This window comes from Hypanus sabinus, chromosome 10 (genome assembly GCF_030144855.1).
Source record: "Hypanus sabinus isolate sHypSab1 chromosome 10, sHypSab1.hap1, whole genome shotgun sequence".
Classification (NCBI taxonomy): Eukaryota; Metazoa; Chordata; class Chondrichthyes; order Myliobatiformes; family Dasyatidae; genus Hypanus; species Hypanus sabinus.
In genome coordinates this window covers 36,854,149-36,873,931 of record NC_082715.1, presented here as the reverse complement: position 1 = coordinate 36,873,931, position 19,783 = coordinate 36,854,149, and the positions used below count along the sequence as shown (strand labels likewise).

General features: G+C 36.2%; 1 protein-coding gene across 2 annotated transcripts in view; it reads left to right on the top strand.

The window, feature by feature from the left end:
- The window catches only part of ift172 (intraflagellar transport 172), a 180,867-nt gene that overhangs the window by 90,126 nt on the left and 70,958 nt on the right, over positions 1-19,783 (top strand). For both annotated transcript variants that reach the window (XM_059981671.1, XM_059981669.1), the window contains 8 exons: positions 5,845-5,922; positions 9,065-9,313; positions 11,507-11,585; positions 13,991-14,111; positions 14,284-14,428; positions 17,635-17,724; positions 18,628-18,725; positions 19,066-19,201. In XM_059981671.1, the coding sequence (XP_059837654.1) occupies positions 5,845-5,922; positions 9,065-9,313; positions 11,507-11,585; positions 13,991-14,111; positions 14,284-14,428; positions 17,635-17,724; positions 18,628-18,725; positions 19,066-19,201 (996 nt within the window). The remainder of the gene's footprint in view (positions 1-5,844; positions 5,923-9,064; positions 9,314-11,506; positions 11,586-13,990; positions 14,112-14,283; positions 14,429-17,634; positions 17,725-18,627; positions 18,726-19,065; positions 19,202-19,783) is intronic.

The window sequence follows — 19,783 nt, the reverse complement described above, 5'->3', positions numbered from 1 at the left end:
GACAACCCCGATTTAACCCTAACTTAATAACGGGACAATTTACAATGACCCCCCCTCCCCCCCAATTAACCCACCTGGTACATCTTTGGACTGTGGGAGGAAATCAGCAGCTGGGGAAAACTCATGTATTCCACAGGGAGGACATACAGAGGTCTCCGGAATTGAACTCTGATGCCCTGAGCTCTAATGGCATCATGCTAACCCTTACATGGTGCTTTTTTTTTAATGCATCTGATATCCTCAAAAATTGTCAAGTGCTTTCAATTTATTTACTTCCATGTCAAAGTTTATTATTTGTAAATAGGAAAGATTAAATGAATTTCAGTGATTAAAAATATGAAAAGACAAAATATTAAGGGACTTGGCTTTTTAAAAGTCAAGTCAAGTCAACTTTTATTGTCATTTTGACCATAACTGCTGGTACAGTGCATAGTAAAAATGAGACAATGTTTTTCAGGACCATGGTTTACATGACACAGTACAAAAAAAAACTAGACTGAACTACGTAATTAAAAAAAGATAGATATTTCCTAGTTTGTATGAAATATATCCAAATTTCATTAAGTTTCCATTTGGATTCCACAAGGCTTAGTATTCTGTCCATTGTCTTATTTTATATGTTAATATTTTAGTCTTAAATGCAGAGGACATGTAAAAGAAGCTTGCAAGTGAAAAATTGAAACAGTAGACAGTTTGGCCTTTCAAGCAAAAATAGGAAATCTAGAAAATCTCAGCAGGTTAGGTAGCATCCATGGAAAGAGAATGAGTGAACGCTTTTGGTCTGCAACCCTCCATCAGAACTGGGTGTGAGAAAGATGCAAGTTGGTTTACAGTAGAAGAGTTCAGAGAAAGAAAAGGATGTGTCACAGACAATCTGAAATATCCCAGCCATGCCTTCTGCCCTATTGAAAAATAAACTTGTTTCAGAATTCTAACATAAGCAGTTTATTTTTGTTTTTAATTTAAATCTGTTTTAATAGTCAGTGCTATCATGGCTGATCCTCTTCCTCAACACTTGCTACAATGTCCCCATATCCCTTGATGCCTTTTGCAACCAAAAGCTATTCTGCCTATTTATATATGTTCAGCAATTTGGAATCTATGCTGCAGTGATAGTGAATTCCAAAGGTTCGTTATACTCTACATCAAGAAATGTCCCTTTATCTCAGTCTGAAATCTCTTGCATGTATCCTGGAACTGCATACTCCTACATTCAAAACTCTCTCATCCTCTCATTCTTTTCAGTTCCAGTGTATAATAACCTCATAGGACAAATCTCTCCTTACATCTGCTATCCCAGCTACTAGTTTGGTGGATCTTTGCTTCTTTCCTGAAACTATTTCCTTTCTTAGATAAAGGGGTCAAAAATTGACACAATATTGCAGGAGTGGTCTCACGTGGTCCCTGCATAAAGGCATCCTTGCTCTAGTACTTAATTCCTCTTACTGTGAAGGCCAGTGGATCATTCCTACCTTAAATTGCTTGCTGTATTTGCATATATTTCTCTTGGTGACTGGCATACTAGAACACCCATATCTCTTTGTGTATCAGTACTTAATATAATTACATTTAAATAACACATATCCTTTCTAGTTCTACTACCTTAATGGGTAGCTTTACCTTTATCTTTGGTATTACAACATCTGCTAAGTTCTTGTCCAACTCACTCAATCTAAGTAACCTTAAAGCATTTTTGTTTTGTCTTTGCAATTTGTAATCCCACATTATTTAGTCATTGGGAAATTTTGAAATATTGTCTTTTTCATCATTCAAATTACTGATGCCGGTTATGAATAGTCAAAGCCAAACAGTAATCCCTGAGCCTAGTTACTGTCCTGAAAAAAATTCCCAATCCTTGACCATCAGACAATTTTATGTCAGTGCATTATCCCCAAGGCCATGCATTTTAATCTTGCTCAATTGTGCATCTAGCAGAGATGATGCTTCACATCACCAGAGACCCAAGTTCAGTTTTGGCTTTGGATGCTGTAAGTTTTGGAGTTATATATTTTTCCTGTGATTATGTGAGTTCCTTCATGTTGTAATTTTTTCCTACATGCAAAAGACTCACAACAAACAATCTATTAGGGGAACTTAGCAAGTCGAGCAGCATCTGTGGGATGATAGAAACTGCTGACATTTTGGGTTAAAACCCTATAGTGGGACTTGTGCAGAGTTTCAACCTGAAATTTCTGCAATTCCCTCCCTCCCACAGATGCTGCTCGACCAGCTGATTTCCATGAGCAGATTGTTTGATGTGCAGAATTCCAGTATCTGTAGTCTCTTATGTTTCTGAAGATTTGTTGGTTGGTTGCTAAATTTGCCACAGGAAATTGTTTTCATGTGTATGTAACTGGTAGAATCGGGGGTGGGGAGAAGCGGAAATTGATGAAAATGTTTGGAGAATAAAAAGTATGAGATTTATGTGGGATTAGTGTAAGTGTGTGGTTGATGTTCCATGATGTGTATTTCCAACTGTGAAAGATGTGATTGTATGGATGCAGAAAAAGTGCTGAAGGTTATCAGTAGTGGAATTATGTTAAGAATTGTGAGAGATTGGGTTTTTTTCTGGAACAGGAAAGGTTGCAGATACGGACATATAACACTAGACAGCAATTTTTTTGAAAGTATTGCTTCCTCCGAATGTTTTTCTGTTACGATAGACCGCTTAAAGCTGAACACAAATATAGTTTCAGACTACTTGTATCAGGTAGGAATTTGGAAGAAATTAACTTTTATTGAATATAATGCATTAATTTCATAACAATGCTGATGTTTTGCAATAGTTCAACTTAAGCTAAACGTATTGATGATTTTCATTTGTACTCAGTGTCTGAGGCTTCTCGCTTAAGTGTCTAGCAATAATCAGCCAGCATTGATGGATTCCAGTTGCCCTGATACCATTTCTCCATGACCACAATGTCCTGGTGAAACCTTCCACCATACTTGTCACTGACAACGCCAAGATTTTCAGGGAAGAAGTTAAAATATGAATGCAGAAAATGAATATTTAGTGACATGTTCCACTTCATAGTTTTGTATGCTTGAAATATGTCAGAATCAGAATCAGGTTTATTACCACTGGCATGTGTCATGAAATTTGTTAACTTAGCAGCAGCAGTTCAATGCAATACATAATATAGAAGAAAAAATAAAAATAATAATAATAAAGAAGCAAATCAATTACAGTGTGCATATATTGAATAGATTAAAAATCTTGCAAAAAAACAGAAATAATATATATTAAAAAAGTAAGGTAATGTTCAAGGGTTCAATGTCCAATTAGGAATCGGATGGCAGAGGGGAAGAAACTGTACCAGCTGCATGTAGTTTAGTGCTCTGTGGTTACCAAGAAAATTGTCAACATCCTTGAATGCCTTCCATGCAGTTTTCTCTGGTCCCACTTGAGGTTCTTCGAATTGTCTGTCACTAGATGACCTGTTTGATTTGCGAACCAACAAAAATGCCTGCTTTAATCTTGGTTTCAGTTATTCTTGGAAACATTTGTCTCAAATATTGAAATCTTTGTAGTCTTGAACTCTGTAATTCTGCTTTTGCCTTTAACAAACCCAGGTTTCTGACCAGGTCATTTAACTCAGACTGAGTTATCAGATGAGGCTCATTCAACATAAAGGGTTCAAAATCAGTATCAGTGTCGTTTTCCACTCCTGGCTTGTGCATCACAGCGTCTTCTGCCTCCTCTGGACTCCATGTCTCTGATGGCTTTGATACTGGAAGAATACAGTATCATCATGTGGCCCAGGTCTCATGGCTGAAGGGAAATTGGGGTATTAAATAGATTTCTTGTTTTAGCAGAGAAACCAGACACACAGGTCAGACAGAAGTAGCAATCTGTCACATGATCCTCTGCTCTTGCCATATCATTGGGAGAGTGAACAGCATTGACTTCAGATACCTCTGAGCCAAGCTGTAAGATCGACAATACATGTTGCGCAATAAATGTGAGGAGCCCAGGCTTTGTCTTGGTTGCCAATTTTACACCCAAAGTAGAGCTCATAGGCTTTCTTAATAAGCGGAGTCATGCTCTGTCTTTGAGATTTAAGTGTATACTTGCCACAAATATAACAGAAAGTATTGTAGTTGTTGCAACATTGGCAAGATGTTTTGCTATCATAAATACACCTGAGAATACAATTACTTTATTATGAATCCACACAATATGCTATATGTGCAGAGCATGCGCAATAACATTATCGCAAACTAATATACATGTAAACACAATGCCTAGAACGGTGTGTGCGTGATGCTTTTATATGTCGGTTATAGTCAATACCTATACTTGGCTGAAAGCTTGAGAAGAGTTTATTTGTCATATACACTGGGAAAACACTAGATCCTTTTTCTGATAGAGGTTTATAAAATTATGAAAGGCTATTTAGAATCTTTTTCCTAGGGTGGAAATGTCAAGTATTAGAGGACATGCATTTAAGGTAGGAGGGGAAAAGTTTGAAAGGAGAATGTACAAGGCTGATTTTTTACATAGAGAGAGGTGTGTTCCTAGAACAGGCTTTCCTGGAGCAGTGATGGTAACAAATACGATAGTAGCATTTAAGAAGCAGTAGATAGACAAAGTGAATATACACGGGCAATGTAGGAACGTAGATCATGTGCTTGCAGAAGAAGGGTAGTGTAATTTAGCTGCAAGTGAGGTGCAGTAATCATGGGCTGAAGGGTCTGTTCCTGTGCTGTATTTTTCTATGTGCCATGTTATATGTTAAGGGGAGACTTAATTATGATATATCTAATTGTGTTGACAGTGTAAATAAGAAGGATCAAAAACCAGGAAACACTTAAAATATAGTGGGTTCTGGTTAATTGGGATGACTCTTAAAGAACCACAGCTAATTGAGGGAAAAAAAGCTGGGATTCCCTTAGTTTGTTTGAGACACTATGCCATTTAATTGGGGCAGGAGACTGCTGCCAGGCAGTTTGTAACTAGAGTCAGCCACATGCATTTGTGTGGCCATTAGATACTAAACCATACTTAGAGCGAACAGTTTTTAAATAGCAACAGTTGCATGTGTTTGTATTCAAAATCAGTGATTTTTGTCATTGATGGTAAGAAATAAGCAGTAAGACAAATCAGTATCATTTTGCCTACTGCGGTTTCAAGTGTTCAGGCTTGGAGATCTCTGAAGTGGCTGGGAGGGAAAATGAAACTATTTCACTGCTTCAACAAGTTAGGAAATATGAAGAACCTGAAGTTACTGACAATCATCTTGAATGTTACAATGAAAATGAAGATTGGAGAATATAATTGTTGACGGTATTGTATGAAAGTGGTCCATTATCTAGGCAAGGTGTCTGCTGAATTTGTTCATTTACAGTCAATCAAAAGAACATGGCAGTGTATGCTGAATTTTTCCATCAATAACTATTAGGAACTAATACGCAGTTTTATATTACTGTACTGGTATTTATAGTGTACTAATTTGTTCAGTATATCATTGAAATACATAATTTATTACTCAGTTAAACAGTAGTTTGTCTTTTTTTATATATGTTTTTAACTATTTCCATTAAATTTCTGCTAATTGGGGCAGCTGCTTAATTGGGCCAAAAGGTATTGGTCTTGATGTGACCCAATTAACATGTATTACATCCACACACAGTAGATAACATATATTACAAGTTATAGACAAAAATGGATGTTAAATGTGCAACACATTTACTTACTGTAATATTAAGTGATTAAATCTAACAAGGTGTAGTATTATTGCCTGGAAGGTAATAGTTTATTTTTGTGTTATCTCCACAACATACCGATGTACCTTTCTTTCAGGTTGCTGACAGTTTAGAATATTATTTTAATATTTTTTATAGAATGCTGTTGATAAAGCCATGGATATGTACCAGGAGCTACACATGTGGGATGAATGTATTAATGTAGCTGAAGCCAAGGTGAGTTGATTTTCATTGTGACTAACACAGACACTATTAAAGTACTGGATGAGGATTAGTTAAACATTTATCTTCTAAGAATTAAGATTCAAAGGGAAGTAGACAGGGAAGAAAAATGAGTTTTGAAATGATTTATGGAGTCGGTATGAAAAGATCTCTGAAGGTATTAAGAAAGGTGGTTGGAAAGATTTATAAAATATTTGTCTTTTTTGGCCTTGGCATGAAACAGAGGAGAAAGGAAATTATGCTAGTGCTGTATGAATAATAGTTTTAGTTCTGGTCCCCACGTCAATTGAAGGATGCAATAGTTCTACCGAGAGTACAAGGGAAATCTACCAATATGAAGAAATAACGTTTCATTAAAAGGTGAAGGCAGAAACGTAGAAATCTACAGCATCTTTAAGGCCCTTCAGCCCACAATGTTGTGCTGACCATGTAAGCTACTCTAGAACCTGCCTAGAATTTCCCTACCACATAGCCCCTCTATTTTTCTAAGCTCCATGTACCTATCTAAAGCCTCTTAAAAGACCCTATTGTATCCGCCTCTACCAACTTTGCTAGCAGTGTATTCCATGCACCCACCACTCTGTAGAAAAGCTTAGCTCTGACATCCAAGCACCTTAAAACTAGGTCCCCTCATGTTAGCCATTTCAGCCTTGGGCTGAAAAAAGCCTCTGGCTGTTCACACGTTCAATGCCTCTCATCATCTGGTACACCTCTATCAGGTCACCTCTCATCCTCTGTCGCTCCAAGAGAAAAGGCCGAATTCACTTAACCTATTCTCATAAGGCATGCTCCCCAATCCAGGCAAAATCCTTGTAAATCTTCTCTGCAGTCTGTCCATAGCATCCACACCCTTCCTGTAATGTGACCAGAACTGAATACTTCACTCCAAGTGGGGTCCAACTAAGATCTTATACAGTTGTAACATTACCTCATGGCTCTTGGAACTCAGTCCCATGGTTGATGAAGGCCAACACACCATACGCCTTCTTAACAACACTGTCAACCTGTGCAGCAGCTTTGAGTGTCCTATGGACATGGACCCCAAGATCTCTCAGATCTTCCACACTACCAAGGGTCTTACCATTAATATTCTGCCTTCAAAATTTGGCCTATCAAAACTTCACACTTAGCTGGTTTGAACTCCATCTGCCACTTCTCAGCCCAGTTCTGCATCCTATTGATGTTGCGCTGTAGCCTCTGACAACCCTCCAGACTATCCAGAATACCCCCAACTTTTGTGTCATCATCAAACTTACTAACCCACCCTTCTACTTCCTTATCCAGGTCATTTATAAAAATCACAAAGAGGAAGGGTTGCAGAACAGATCCCTCCAGAACACCACTAGTCACTGTCCTCCATGCGGAATATGAATCATCCACAATCACCCTTTGCCTCTGTGGGCAAGCCAATTCTGGTCCACAAAGCAAGGCCTCCTTGGATTCCATGACTCATTACTTTCTGAATGAGCCTTGCATGGGGGATCTTATCAAATGCCTTACTGAAATCCATGTACCCTACATCCAGTTCTCTACCTTCATCAGTGTGTTTTGTTACATCCTCAACAAATTCAATCAGGTTCGTAAGCCATGGACCTGCCCTTGTCAAAGCCAAGTTGACTATTCCTAATTAGATTATGTCTCTCCAAATGCTCATAAATCCTCCCTCTCAGGTTTGTCTCCAACAACTTGCCCACCACTAAAGTAAGACTCACTGGTCTATAATTTCATGGGTTATTTTTACTCCCTTTCTTGAACAAGGGAACAAGATTTTCAACCTTCCTCTGGTACTTCTCCCGATCTTATTGATGATGCAAAGGTCATGACCAGGGGCTCAGTAATCTCTTCCCTTTTAGAAACTTTCTACATTTTTAAGGTGAAGTGAGTAGGTACTTTAAGCAACACGACACATAGGGTTAAGGCTTAGGCTGGGAAGTAAGATTTTATTTTTGGGCAGCATGGTTGTGTTTTGTTTTAAATTTCATTATTTGCATGACTATAATACACATATGAAAAAATGTACTGATATCATAAAATAAATATAAATAATTAAAAACTATAACAAATTTGGATAATAATAATAATAATGGAGAAAATAAAAAAATCAGCTTTCAAAGTTTAGGAGTCTTATTTTAAAAGCTGACATTCTTGTAAACCTTGAAAAATATCTACAATATAATTTTCCTTACAAGAGATCAATGTTACCAAATTTTAGCTGCCAGTTGGATTGTCCCTGACAAATTATTTGGAGAAAAATTATCTGCACATCACATTCCCATGTTTAGTCAGAACCTTCAAAGTTTCAATTCTTTTTACAAAAATTCTGACACTTTCAAAAGTGTAATAATTTATATTAAAAGTACTGAACTACTATTTGTTTAATTTCAAAATCTTTTAAAAAGGGCCACTAAAAAGTTAAAGACCTTTAAATATTCTTTTAAAATGTTTGGAAATCTCAGAGCAATTTTGAAAATATTTAAAGGAGGATTTTTGAATCACAAACCTAATTTTTTATATATGATCAGGCTTGTATCTCACAGCTGACCCCTTCCATTAAATCAAATGTGGTATTTTGTTCTTCCCTATACCATGCACAAACTAGTTTGTCTTGTATTTGTAAAGCAGTTAACTTAAGTTCTTGGCTTCATTACTGAACTGAACTCGAGCACTGATGCAACCTATTGGCTAACACAGGACTGATGCAAATTTTTTATATTTCCATGTACTGTAATTCCAAAATTACTATAAATCCATATTTATTGGGTGAAGACATTGAATGATGATGGTTTTGCCATTATTGCAGCACAAAATCCTTAATATAAAATGGAATCAAGTTTTGAACTTTACTTGTCTCAACTGCAAGTATTGAGTGACAAATTCAGAAAATTTGCAAGGGTTTAAATCGAAAATATTAGCTGTTAGATTGAGTGCTCTTTATCCAATGTGATCTGCAGTTACAATTGTAGCCATGTCAATGAAAACATAGCCCCTAAAAGTAAAGATTATAATTTAAAATTACACTGATGTTTTGATCATGATTATTTTTCATACAAAGAAATGCATGTAATATTTTCTTTTTAAAATCTTGCACAGAGCAACCTTGGATAGAATTAACTACTGTTTTGTTTTTTTTCTCCAGAGTCACCCAGAATTGGACAATCTACGACGTAATTATTATCAGTGGCTGATGGAGACTAATCAGGAGGAAAAGGCAGGAGAAGTGAAAGAAAATGAAGGAGATTACACTGGGGCTGTCAATCTGTATTTAAAAGCTGGTCTCCCTGCAAAAGCTGCCCGATTAGTACTAAGTCGGAATGAACTGTTAGCAAACAATGATGTTATAAATCGAATTGCTGCTGCTCTGATTAAAGGAGATTTTTATGAAAGGGTTAGTATCAATAATATCAGTTTGTCTTAAGCATTTTTATTTATACATTGGTTGCAGCAAATTAAATAAGATTAAAATTCTTTAAATGCCGTATTAAGGAAGTTTTAAAGTTAATTACTAAAATCTTTTTCAGAAAAACAGTCTGTTACCTATTTACTTTCAAATGGTTCTATGATGATGAACAATGCAAAATATGTCATTATTATCTTACTTTCTTAATACTGATTTGATTGATTTTATTAGTATTTCACAGAAGTGTTAGATTTGGAATATAACAGCAATCAGTATTGAATTACTTTTGTCCTGGCTAAATGGAACATTCTGTAAATGAATGAGTGGTTATTAACACATGTATTTTTATACACTGTCTTTTATATATTGCAATGGCTGAGAATACTGTGAAATCTGTATGTTCCATGGACTACTGGACCAGAGTCTTTGTATTTGGGAGGCAAGTGACAGAGGGTGGGAACAAGACAACCATGGGATCACAATTTTAGGGGAGGATGAGAACTTAAGTTTTGGAGTAGGGCAATTGGACTGAGAAAGGAATTCCTAGCATTGTTTTCAGAGTGTAAGGAGTTGAATCTAGTGGTGTTAGGAAGGAAGACACAGAGAAGTGTAAATTTAAACTGCTTTTAATGCTCTTCTCTAACCGAAGAAGTTTTCTTCTCTGATATTACCGTTCGTTAATTACTTACAGTTGGGATAAGTATCAAAGTACCAAAACTGTATGGGTGAATATTCCTGTAGTAATTTTTAGAAAAGTTTGTCTTTCAATAAAAGTATTTCACGAGCATATTAAACTGAGGAAAGGCCAGTATCATGTTGTTCTGTTGAGATTTACAATGTCTATTGCTTTCAAATTACCATTTTAAATTGTTCAGAGTAATTTTGGATTTTGTCTTAAAAGTAAAATTAATTTTTTTCTGAAAGTGCCATCTGCTACAATGTCCAATCTGTTTAAACTTTAGTTTCTTTTATGAGTTATAACTCTGGCATTGAAACATACTGAAGATTTGAAATACAAGTTTTAATGAAGTTATTAAAGAATATTTCTAGTTCAATATGAAACAGAAAACACCTTTGAAAACTTGCATTTTTATTTTATTACTAATTGTGTTTGAAAATTGCTATTGAGCAAATAAGATGATGCAGTTTTGTTGCATCTCCAAACTGGTAACAAAACCAATATCCTGCTCAAAGCTACTATCAGGAGACCTATGGCACTGACTGTCATAAGTCAATGGTCAAGGCATTATGTCTGCAGTTTTTGAAACAGCGATTCCCGATTTCAGGCATGCCTTTCTTAGCAAGGCATGTCACAGGAAGAAAAAATGAAAATAGATCCCATGTACTTAAACTAGAGAAATGAAGTTACCTGAATGTTTAATCTTTGTACAGTAAAATTGATAATACAGTATTTAGCTGTTCAAAAGTCTTGATGACTTGACATCTGAGCTTCCTTCCAACTTGCTAGTCCCCTTGTCCCTTGTTCCTTCCAGCTTGCTGGGGCCTTGCTTTCCAGTGTTTGTATTTACTCTCGGTTACGAATCTCGCACTTTATTCCACTCACCAGGTCCTGGTTCCCATGTACCCTTATGACTGGCCAGGGACCCGCTTCTGTACTTCCATGTGACCTGCTTCCCTTACTCCTTTCCAACATGTTACACTCCCTGTCCCATGCTCCAAACTAGGTCTGAACCACTCACTCCTATGATCCCATTGGCCCTACTGTAACTCCAGTTACCATACTTTATTCAAATTGAGTCACAATTTCTGAACACCCTTCAAAGCAGGCATTTCCAACCCTTTTAATACCATGGACCCCTATCATTAAATGAGGGTTCCGTGGACCCCAGGTTGGAAACCCCCTGCTTTAATGTAACCAGGTTTAAAGTGAAATTTATTATCATGGAATACAATATCTAAGAAAAAATTAAATAAAAATGTGTTAGTTTATTATTATGAATAACTACTTTTTCTTTGAAAGTAGAAAATATTATAGTACAGACACAGTACTGATACAGTACTGTTGAGTATTACAGTGGTGGTCCAGATACTATGAACAAGTTCATTGTATTTTGTAATATAAGAAGAATTTCTGATTGCATTTCTTGTATATCATAACATTAATGATAGCTAAAAAATCAGTAATCTGAGACTAACTTTAGCACGTGAATTTCTTTCCAGGCTGGAGATCTCTATGAAAAGGTTGGAAATTATCGGAGAGCACTGGATTGTTATCGCAAGGGAAATGCCTTTCGCAAAGGTATCTGGAGCCTTCAGTACAGGGATAGGTGCTTTTTGGTGTAGAAAGAGTTATTGGTCCAAGATAGTAAGACGAATTAATGGGATAGGTAATTGGTTTATTATTGTCTCATGTTCCGAGATACAGTGAAAATCATTGCATGACATCCATACCAATTAATTCAAAACATATTGAGTTAGTATAAAGGGAAAAACAATAACAGAATGTAGAATATAGTGTTGAGTTACAAAGGAAGTGCAGTGCAGGTTGACAAATAAGATGCAAGAGCTACAGTGAGGTAGATCGAGAGATCAAAAGTTAATCTTTATTGGATTCAGTCCATATTATAAGGAATTGCCGTAGAACTGTTATTCAGACAGACAGACAGACATACTTTATTGATCTCGAGGGAAGTTGGGTTTCGTTACAGTCGCACCAACCAAGAATAGTGTAGAAATATAGCAATATAAAACCATAAATAATTAAATAATAATAAATAAATTATTCCAAGTGGAAATAAGTCCAGGACCAGCCTATTGGCTCAGGGTGTCTGATACTCCGAGGGAGGAGTTGTAAAGTTTGATGGCCACAAGCAGGAGTGACTTCCTATGATGCTCGGTGTTGCATCTTGGTGGAATGAGTCTCTGGCTGAATGAACTCCTGTGCTTAACCAGTACGTTATGGAGTGGATGGGAGACATTGTCCAAGATGGCATGCAACTTGTACAGCATCTTCTTTTCAGACACCTCTGTCAGAGAGTCCAGTTCCACCCCCACAACATCACTGGCCTTACGAAAGAGTTTGTTGATTCTATTGGTGTCTGCTACCCTCAGCCTGCTGCCCCAGCACACAACAGCAAACATGATAGCACTGGCCACCACAGACTCGTAGAACATCCTCAGCATCGTCTGTCAGATGTTAAAGGACCTTAGTCTTCTCAGGAAGTAGAGATGACTCTGACCCTTCTTGTAGACAGCCTCAGTGTTCTTTGACCAGTCCAGTTTATTGTCAATTCGTATCCCCAGGTATTTGTAATCCTCCACCATGTCCACACTGACCCCTTGGATGGAAATAGGGGTCACCGGTGCCTTAGCCTTCCTCAGGCACCACCAGCTCCTTAGTCTTTTTCACATTAAGCTGCAAATGATTCTGCTCACACCACGTGACAAAGCTTCCCACCGTAGCCCTGTACTCAGCCTCATCTCCCTTGCTGATGCATCCAACTATGGCAGAGTCATCAGAAAACTTCTGAAGATGGCAAGACTCTGTGCAGTAGTTGAAGTCTGGGTGTAGATGGTGAAAAGAAAGGGAGACAGGACAGTCCCCTGTGGAGCCCCAGTGCTGCTGACCACTCTGTCTGACACACAGTGTTGCAAGCGCACATACTGTGGTCTGCCAGTCAGGTAATCAATAATCCATGACACCAGGGAAGCATCCATCTGCATCACTGTCAGCTGTTTTCAATTATTTAAAATTATTTAGTTAACTTCTAACTAGTCACGATTAGAGTTCCATAACTGTTTGACAGTGGTATGCTGCCTGTGAAAGCTTTCAAGGGTTATTTGCAGGTCAGAGTTTCTTCGGTGTGCTGTTGGAATCATTGCTGCCGCTCAGCCCACATGGCTGAAGTATTGAACAGTTCAGGTCAGTAATGTAGGGCTTCCATATATGAACCAGAGATTTACAGATGTAGAAAGACCACCAACAACTATTGGATAAGTAAGATTTAATTGATTTATTTAATTTTGATAGTTGCATTTGTCCTCTTAATATTAATCCATAAAAGTAACATTGTAGTATCAATTTGCTTTGAACTTCCACACAAGCCTCTTCATATTCTCTCAACCTATTGCCGTTATCCTGTTTATCCCTCTTTTTTTATTGAGAATATGTGACTTCCTTAGGTGCATCAGCCTGTCTGTCCTGTCACCAAAACTTGCAATTACCTTAATACCTTAAAACTATTGATGTGCAGTAGTTTACAAATATATTTTATGTATTGATTCAAAGCTGTAAAATGATTATGACAAAAACAAGCAAATTTTATGAATTGGAATGTTGTGCCTATCAATATAACTGTACTTTTATGATGTTTGTTAAGATGTGGAAGAGTGCATCAGAGAAAAATTGCTAGATGAATTTTATAACCACTGGTTATGAAAGATATTTAAACATAAGGATTTTCATTTTTTACTATTGAAAATTATTATTTTTCATAGCTGAAGTGACTGTTCAACATTCTTGGTTCATTTAATCAAAAAGAAAAACACAGCAAATGGCAGAAAGCAAAACCTAGTTGAAACATTAAATCTTGTTTCTTTCTTCACTGATTTAGTAAATAATTCTATTTTGGCTTTATTCACTTCATGGACTTTTAGACAACTTGTGCTATTACTTTATAGTGTTCTTCTTAATCTACATTTCAGCAGTGGAAATGTCCAGAATGGTTTTTCCTTCTGAGGTTGTGAAGTTAGAAGAGGCCTGGGGAGATTATCTTGTACAACAGAAACAGTTGGATGCTTCAATTAATCATTTTATTGAAGCTGGGTAAGTTCACCTAAATAGTCCAAAAGGGTGCCTTTTGTACACAATCAGCAACAATGAGTAGGTCATAGGATTTAAGGGTTGGAACTTGTTTCCTGTGGTGAAGTTACTTTAATCATATGCTGATTTGCTTTGGGAATTATATTTAAGTTTTCGTTTGTTAATTTTTTTCCAGTTGTACAATAAAAGCAATTGAAGCAAGTATTGGAGCTCGACAGTGGAAAAAAGCAGTCCATATTTTGGAGCTTCAAGATGACAAAACAGTTTACAAATATTATCAAAAAATAGCTCAACACTATGCTTCAGTTCAAGAATACGAGGTCAGGAATTTGCCATATGTACAATTTTTTATAGTTAACCTCTATATCATATACAGTATTGCCATGTTGGAATATTAATTTGTAATTTATTTTTACTAGCTAATTCAAGCTTTCACTAAAATTTGAATTGATGAAGGTCTTATTTCTTTATTGGTTCTCTGGGATTTATTCTTCTATCAGGTTCCTTCCATGATAATTTTATAATATTTATTACTTGGTCAACATGACTCAATAGAAGCCTCTTGCTTGATATTCTACAATTATATTGGTACAGATCCACTCTAGTTTATGAATACCTTAATTACATACAAGTAAGTATTTGAGCGACCAATGCAATGGATGTGCTGTTGGCTGTGTTGCTGCAGGTATCACCTATTGTATGGGAATTGTTTTCACAGCTGAATTTCCAACTTATGAACTGTCCAGGTTACAAACAATTTATAGGAATGGAACCGTGCCATAACCTAAGGAGGTCCTTTGCAGAATACATAGCAAAAGAAATGTGCAGGTTAGAGTATGACAATCAACACATCTAGCCCTGCTGACTTGTGGTGATTGCAAACAAAGTTAATCCCACAGCATTACTCTCCCTGCGTAACAAGACAGAAAAATATATCAGGTTGAAATATAAAAAGCAGAAAAGGATTTCCTTTATATTAGTGTTCTTCAAAATACCAGAATGTGCCAAATACTTGGCAATCAATCACATAATCTTATTAAACAGGTCTAGTCATTATATAAAAAAAAGATGAAGCAATTTAATTACTTAAAATGTTTTTCTTCCCTGTCTTAAAGATAGGTCTGCCTCAAAAGCCTATAGATTCATCTATTGGAATAGATGACAAATTTATGTCCATACTATATATTGAAAGCATTCCTATTGCCTAGCTTTTCCAGTATATGTCCGATCCTCCTATTGATTTAAGTAACTAATAGTTTGAAAAAGAAATTTAAGGCATTTCAAAAAAAAGCTTGAAATAAAGATGATTAGATTTATTTTCTGGATTATTTTCGCAAGCCAAAAGATGTTTGAATATCTGAATTCCTAATTTAAGTGAACCGTGAACTTAGCAAGCATTGTTTCAAGTTTGTACTGCTGCAGAAATAACTTACCTCTATACCTACTAGGTCGAGCTGACTCAGTGATAGTTTTGATGTTTTTAAATTGCATCAAACATGGGCATAGAAGATCTGCTAATAATATTTAAAAGTAGAGAGCACACTTTCTGTATGTTTTGTTTCCTTAGATATTACTAATCAAATTTTTCTTGCTTTATTCTAGGTTATTAATAACCTAGCTGTATCCAATGACATTGGGGGTCTCTTTTTATGTTTATTTATAAATAAGTAAATATGTAGGATGATATCTACTATATAATATGAAACCTTAAACTGACTGCCAAACAATCTTTTACCTGGAATAATGTATTAATGCCAGTCACAACATTTGATTTAACTTAAGGCAAAACGTATGTATTTTCTTTGGCAGATGGATTTTAGTCTGGAAAAGTTTGGAACTGTGGAAGGTGAAACTTGAAGGCAGAGTAGTGTGGAAGAATAGAGGGATCTTGGGATCCAGGGATCCAAGTCTATAAATCCCTTGAAGTTGCCGTGCAAGTTGATAGGCTGGTTAAGAAGGTGCACAGTGTGTTGGCATCCTTTGATTGAGTTTAAGAGTTGCAAGATAATCTGCATGTTTATAAAACTCTGATTAGACCACATTTGGAGTATTGTGTTCAATTCTGGTCACCATAATTATAGTTAAAAGGTCAGCACCACATCATGGGCCAAAGGGGTCCATACTGTGTTGTACTGTTCTCTGAGAGCAGGCAATTAATTTTTTTTTCACGTTCTTGTCAATGGTTCATGCACGTTGTAAAAGTTAATAACTCCCAGTAATTTTAAGGTAATACATTGTATGTTAATTAAGATACAAAAATGCATTTGAACTAGCTAAGTGAATTTATTCAGAGAGTCCTTAAACACTGAATTGCATTATTGCACTGTTGTTTTAAAAATATAAATTGTCCCTCCTTTTCAAGTGTACCCCATAGACTGATATAAAGTAATATTGTAAGTATCTTTTCCATGCCATTTTCTAATTTGTGTACATTGCCATTTAAGGCCGTAATTTGAATGCCAACTTCTCAGATCAAAAAGCATTAAATTAGTACAAAGCTGGATCATAATCGAGAGTTTTAGTTGTTTGATATAAGAGATTAGCATTGTGGCCTTCTGTACTATCCTTCTTACCTTTCTTGTATACTGAAGATGTTTGACCAAAGAATTTGAGGACAGCATCTGCATTTGTATTGGGGTTTTTTGGCTATTTTCTCAACTATTTCTTGAATTTGTTGTCTTCACTATTAATTGCTTGCAGAGTCAAATATACTGTAAATGTATTCTATGAACTTGAGCACTGATATGATGTCCCTCATGTTTTGGTACCAACTACAAATTTGTAAAGACTTTTCTGAATACAGGTCATTGATGTAAATCAGAGGCCGTGATGGTTCCAACACTAAATCCCTAAGGCACCCCACCCTTTTCTTCTCTCCAGCTCAGTGCAGATCGGTCCAATTAACTCAAGCTAATTTCTTATCTAATCCCATCTGTGGTCTTGTTTCATTAATTTTTTCCTTTCTTTTGTTTATTTGGTTATAACATCAGTATATCACACACAAGTATATGACATCTCATATGATTTTTGATATTTGGAAAACATTTTCATGATTACTGTTGCAAGCTCATAAATTTTAGGATACATTATGGACTTTGCAATGTATGTATGAGGTCATAGTGCAAGGTTAATTTACCTCCCCCTCGCCCCATCCCATTGTTCTGTGTAGTACAGATGGACATCAATTTCCTACATTGTGTTTAAATTTGTGAAGATTTGGCTAGAGCGTAGAGTTACAGAGTGGTTCTGCATCTATGAAATTAGTATTGTATGTTAATTATGATTTACTATATTGTTTTCTAGTAGATGTTTAATTGTGGCAGTGTTTGTCATTATAATGTCTAACACCCTTTGAACACGTACTGTAGATGTCATTTTGGAATATAGGAACTCTTCATAATGTTGAAAACATGCACTAACATAACCAATTTCAATCTTCACAACTTGAAATCAAATATTATTGAAGAATTTGTGTCTTTTATGGTTCTGTTAACCTAAGTTGATGATTTTTCTTTTTATCATCTAGACCGCAGAAAAAATGTACATTAAAGCTGACCGAATCAAGGATGCCATTGACATGTATAAGCAAGTGGGAAGCTGGGAGAAAGCTCACAAGGTCCAGTGTTGAATTGTAAATAGAAATGAAATTGTTTAAGTAGCATTTCTCTATGTGAATATTGCTTAAGTAGTACTTCATTCTGTGTCACCTGGAACACAAATTGAAGTATAATTTAGTTTGGCAGGAAGGTAAAAAGAAACCAGTACATTTATGCTGGAACAAGCAACTTCTGCTAATGAATGTTGTATAAATTAAGATTAACATCCAAGTTCACCCTTGATTCAATAGGAACATCATACATTTGTAGGTATGGTGATCAATGGTGCTATAGCTGACACTACAAAATCTGGTGATCATAGGGCATGTCTCCACACTTGCTACTGTATGTTCATGTCTCATGGAGTTTGACTGTAAAATGTCACTTACAAAGATAGCTTTGATATCTTCCCAACTTATCAGTTTGATGTTCAATGTCTAGCTGAATGTTTCCAATGTTTTAATGTTAATATTAACAGTGTTATAAATTTTTAAATCCTGGCAGGTAGTACAGTTAGCCATTTACTTCAGAAATCAATCAACATGGTATATTTCCAGTGGTCATTTCGCCTTGGATTGCCAGTTCCAACGTTTAAAATTAGCATTTAAATTAGCACATATATAAAAATAATAAGATATGCATTATTGTAGTCATACTGCATAAAAACAACTCTGTTGTCCCACCATGTCTGTGTCTTGAAGGCAATGTGTTCTAGAATCCAAATGTTGTCTAGATGAAATATTCTTCCTCAGATCCTCTCTAAACCTCCTATCCTTTATCCTAAACCTATAGCGTGCCATGGAGACTTTTATTTTACATCTCGCCTATCCATGCCCCTAGTGCTGTGGTAAATGTGGTGATACTTCTGCAGCTTCCATAAATTAATTACAATTTTAAACTAAAACTTTTCTTGAAACTTGTAGTTGGCTGTGAAGTGCATGAAGCAGGAAGATGTCACTGCTCTGTATATAAATCAAGCACAAGAATTGGAAAAGAAAGGAAAATACAAAGAAGCTGAAAGGTAACATATGGAACACAATACTTTTGACATTATTTGCAAAATGCAGCCTATCTTTTGCAGGCCAGTGACAACCAGGTAGCCTGCCAAACTCCATCAGGTTTCCGGTTAACAGGATGGAGAAACAATGCTATTTCAGTTAAACTAATGGCAACTGGAGCTTGTACTGTACTGCTATATTTGCAGCTGGTATTCTGACCTAATTATTGTAGAATGATTGATCAATTTATTTTGAACTGCTCTAGTAACCATATAACAATTACAGCACGGAAACAGGCCATCTTGGCCCTTCTAGTCCGTGCCGAATGCTTACTCTCACTTAGTAATACCTTGTTATCTATAGGTTGTACATTACTGTGGATGAACCTGATTTAGCAATCACAATGTATAAGAAGCTTAAAATGTATGATGACATGATTCGACTTGTGGCTAAGTATCATAAAGATCTACTTACAGACACTCACCTTCATCTTGCAAAGGTATGGAATAATGAATAAATGGAGCTGTGTGCAAGATGTATCTTTTTATATGCCTGTATTATGCTTCCGCAGTAAAGTAGTACATCAGTGATGGGGAAAGTTATTGAAAGAGGTTCTGAGAGATGGGATTTATTTGCATTTGGAAAGGCAAGTACTAATTAAGGATAGTCATTGTGGGAAATCATGTCTCATGGATTTGATTGAGTATCTTGAAGAGATGACCTCGAGGGCATGATGGTAGACTTAGTCATTGATAAAGTCCTGCATGATAGGCTGTTTGGAAGGTTAGAATAAATGGGATCCACGGTGAGTTAACAGACTAGATACAAAATTGACCTAGTAATGAGAAGCAGAGGGTGGTTATGAAAGGTTGATTTTCAGTGTTCAAAAATGTGTTGCAGGAATTAATGCAGGGTTCTCAGTTTGTCATACATGCTGATAATTTAGATAAGAATGTAGATGGTATGACTAGTAAGTTTGCAGTTAACACCAAAATTGGTGGTAAAGTGGACACGTGGAGGAGATTGTCTAAGGTTATACTGGATCTTGATCAATTGGGAAAGTGGGCAAGGGAATTGCCAA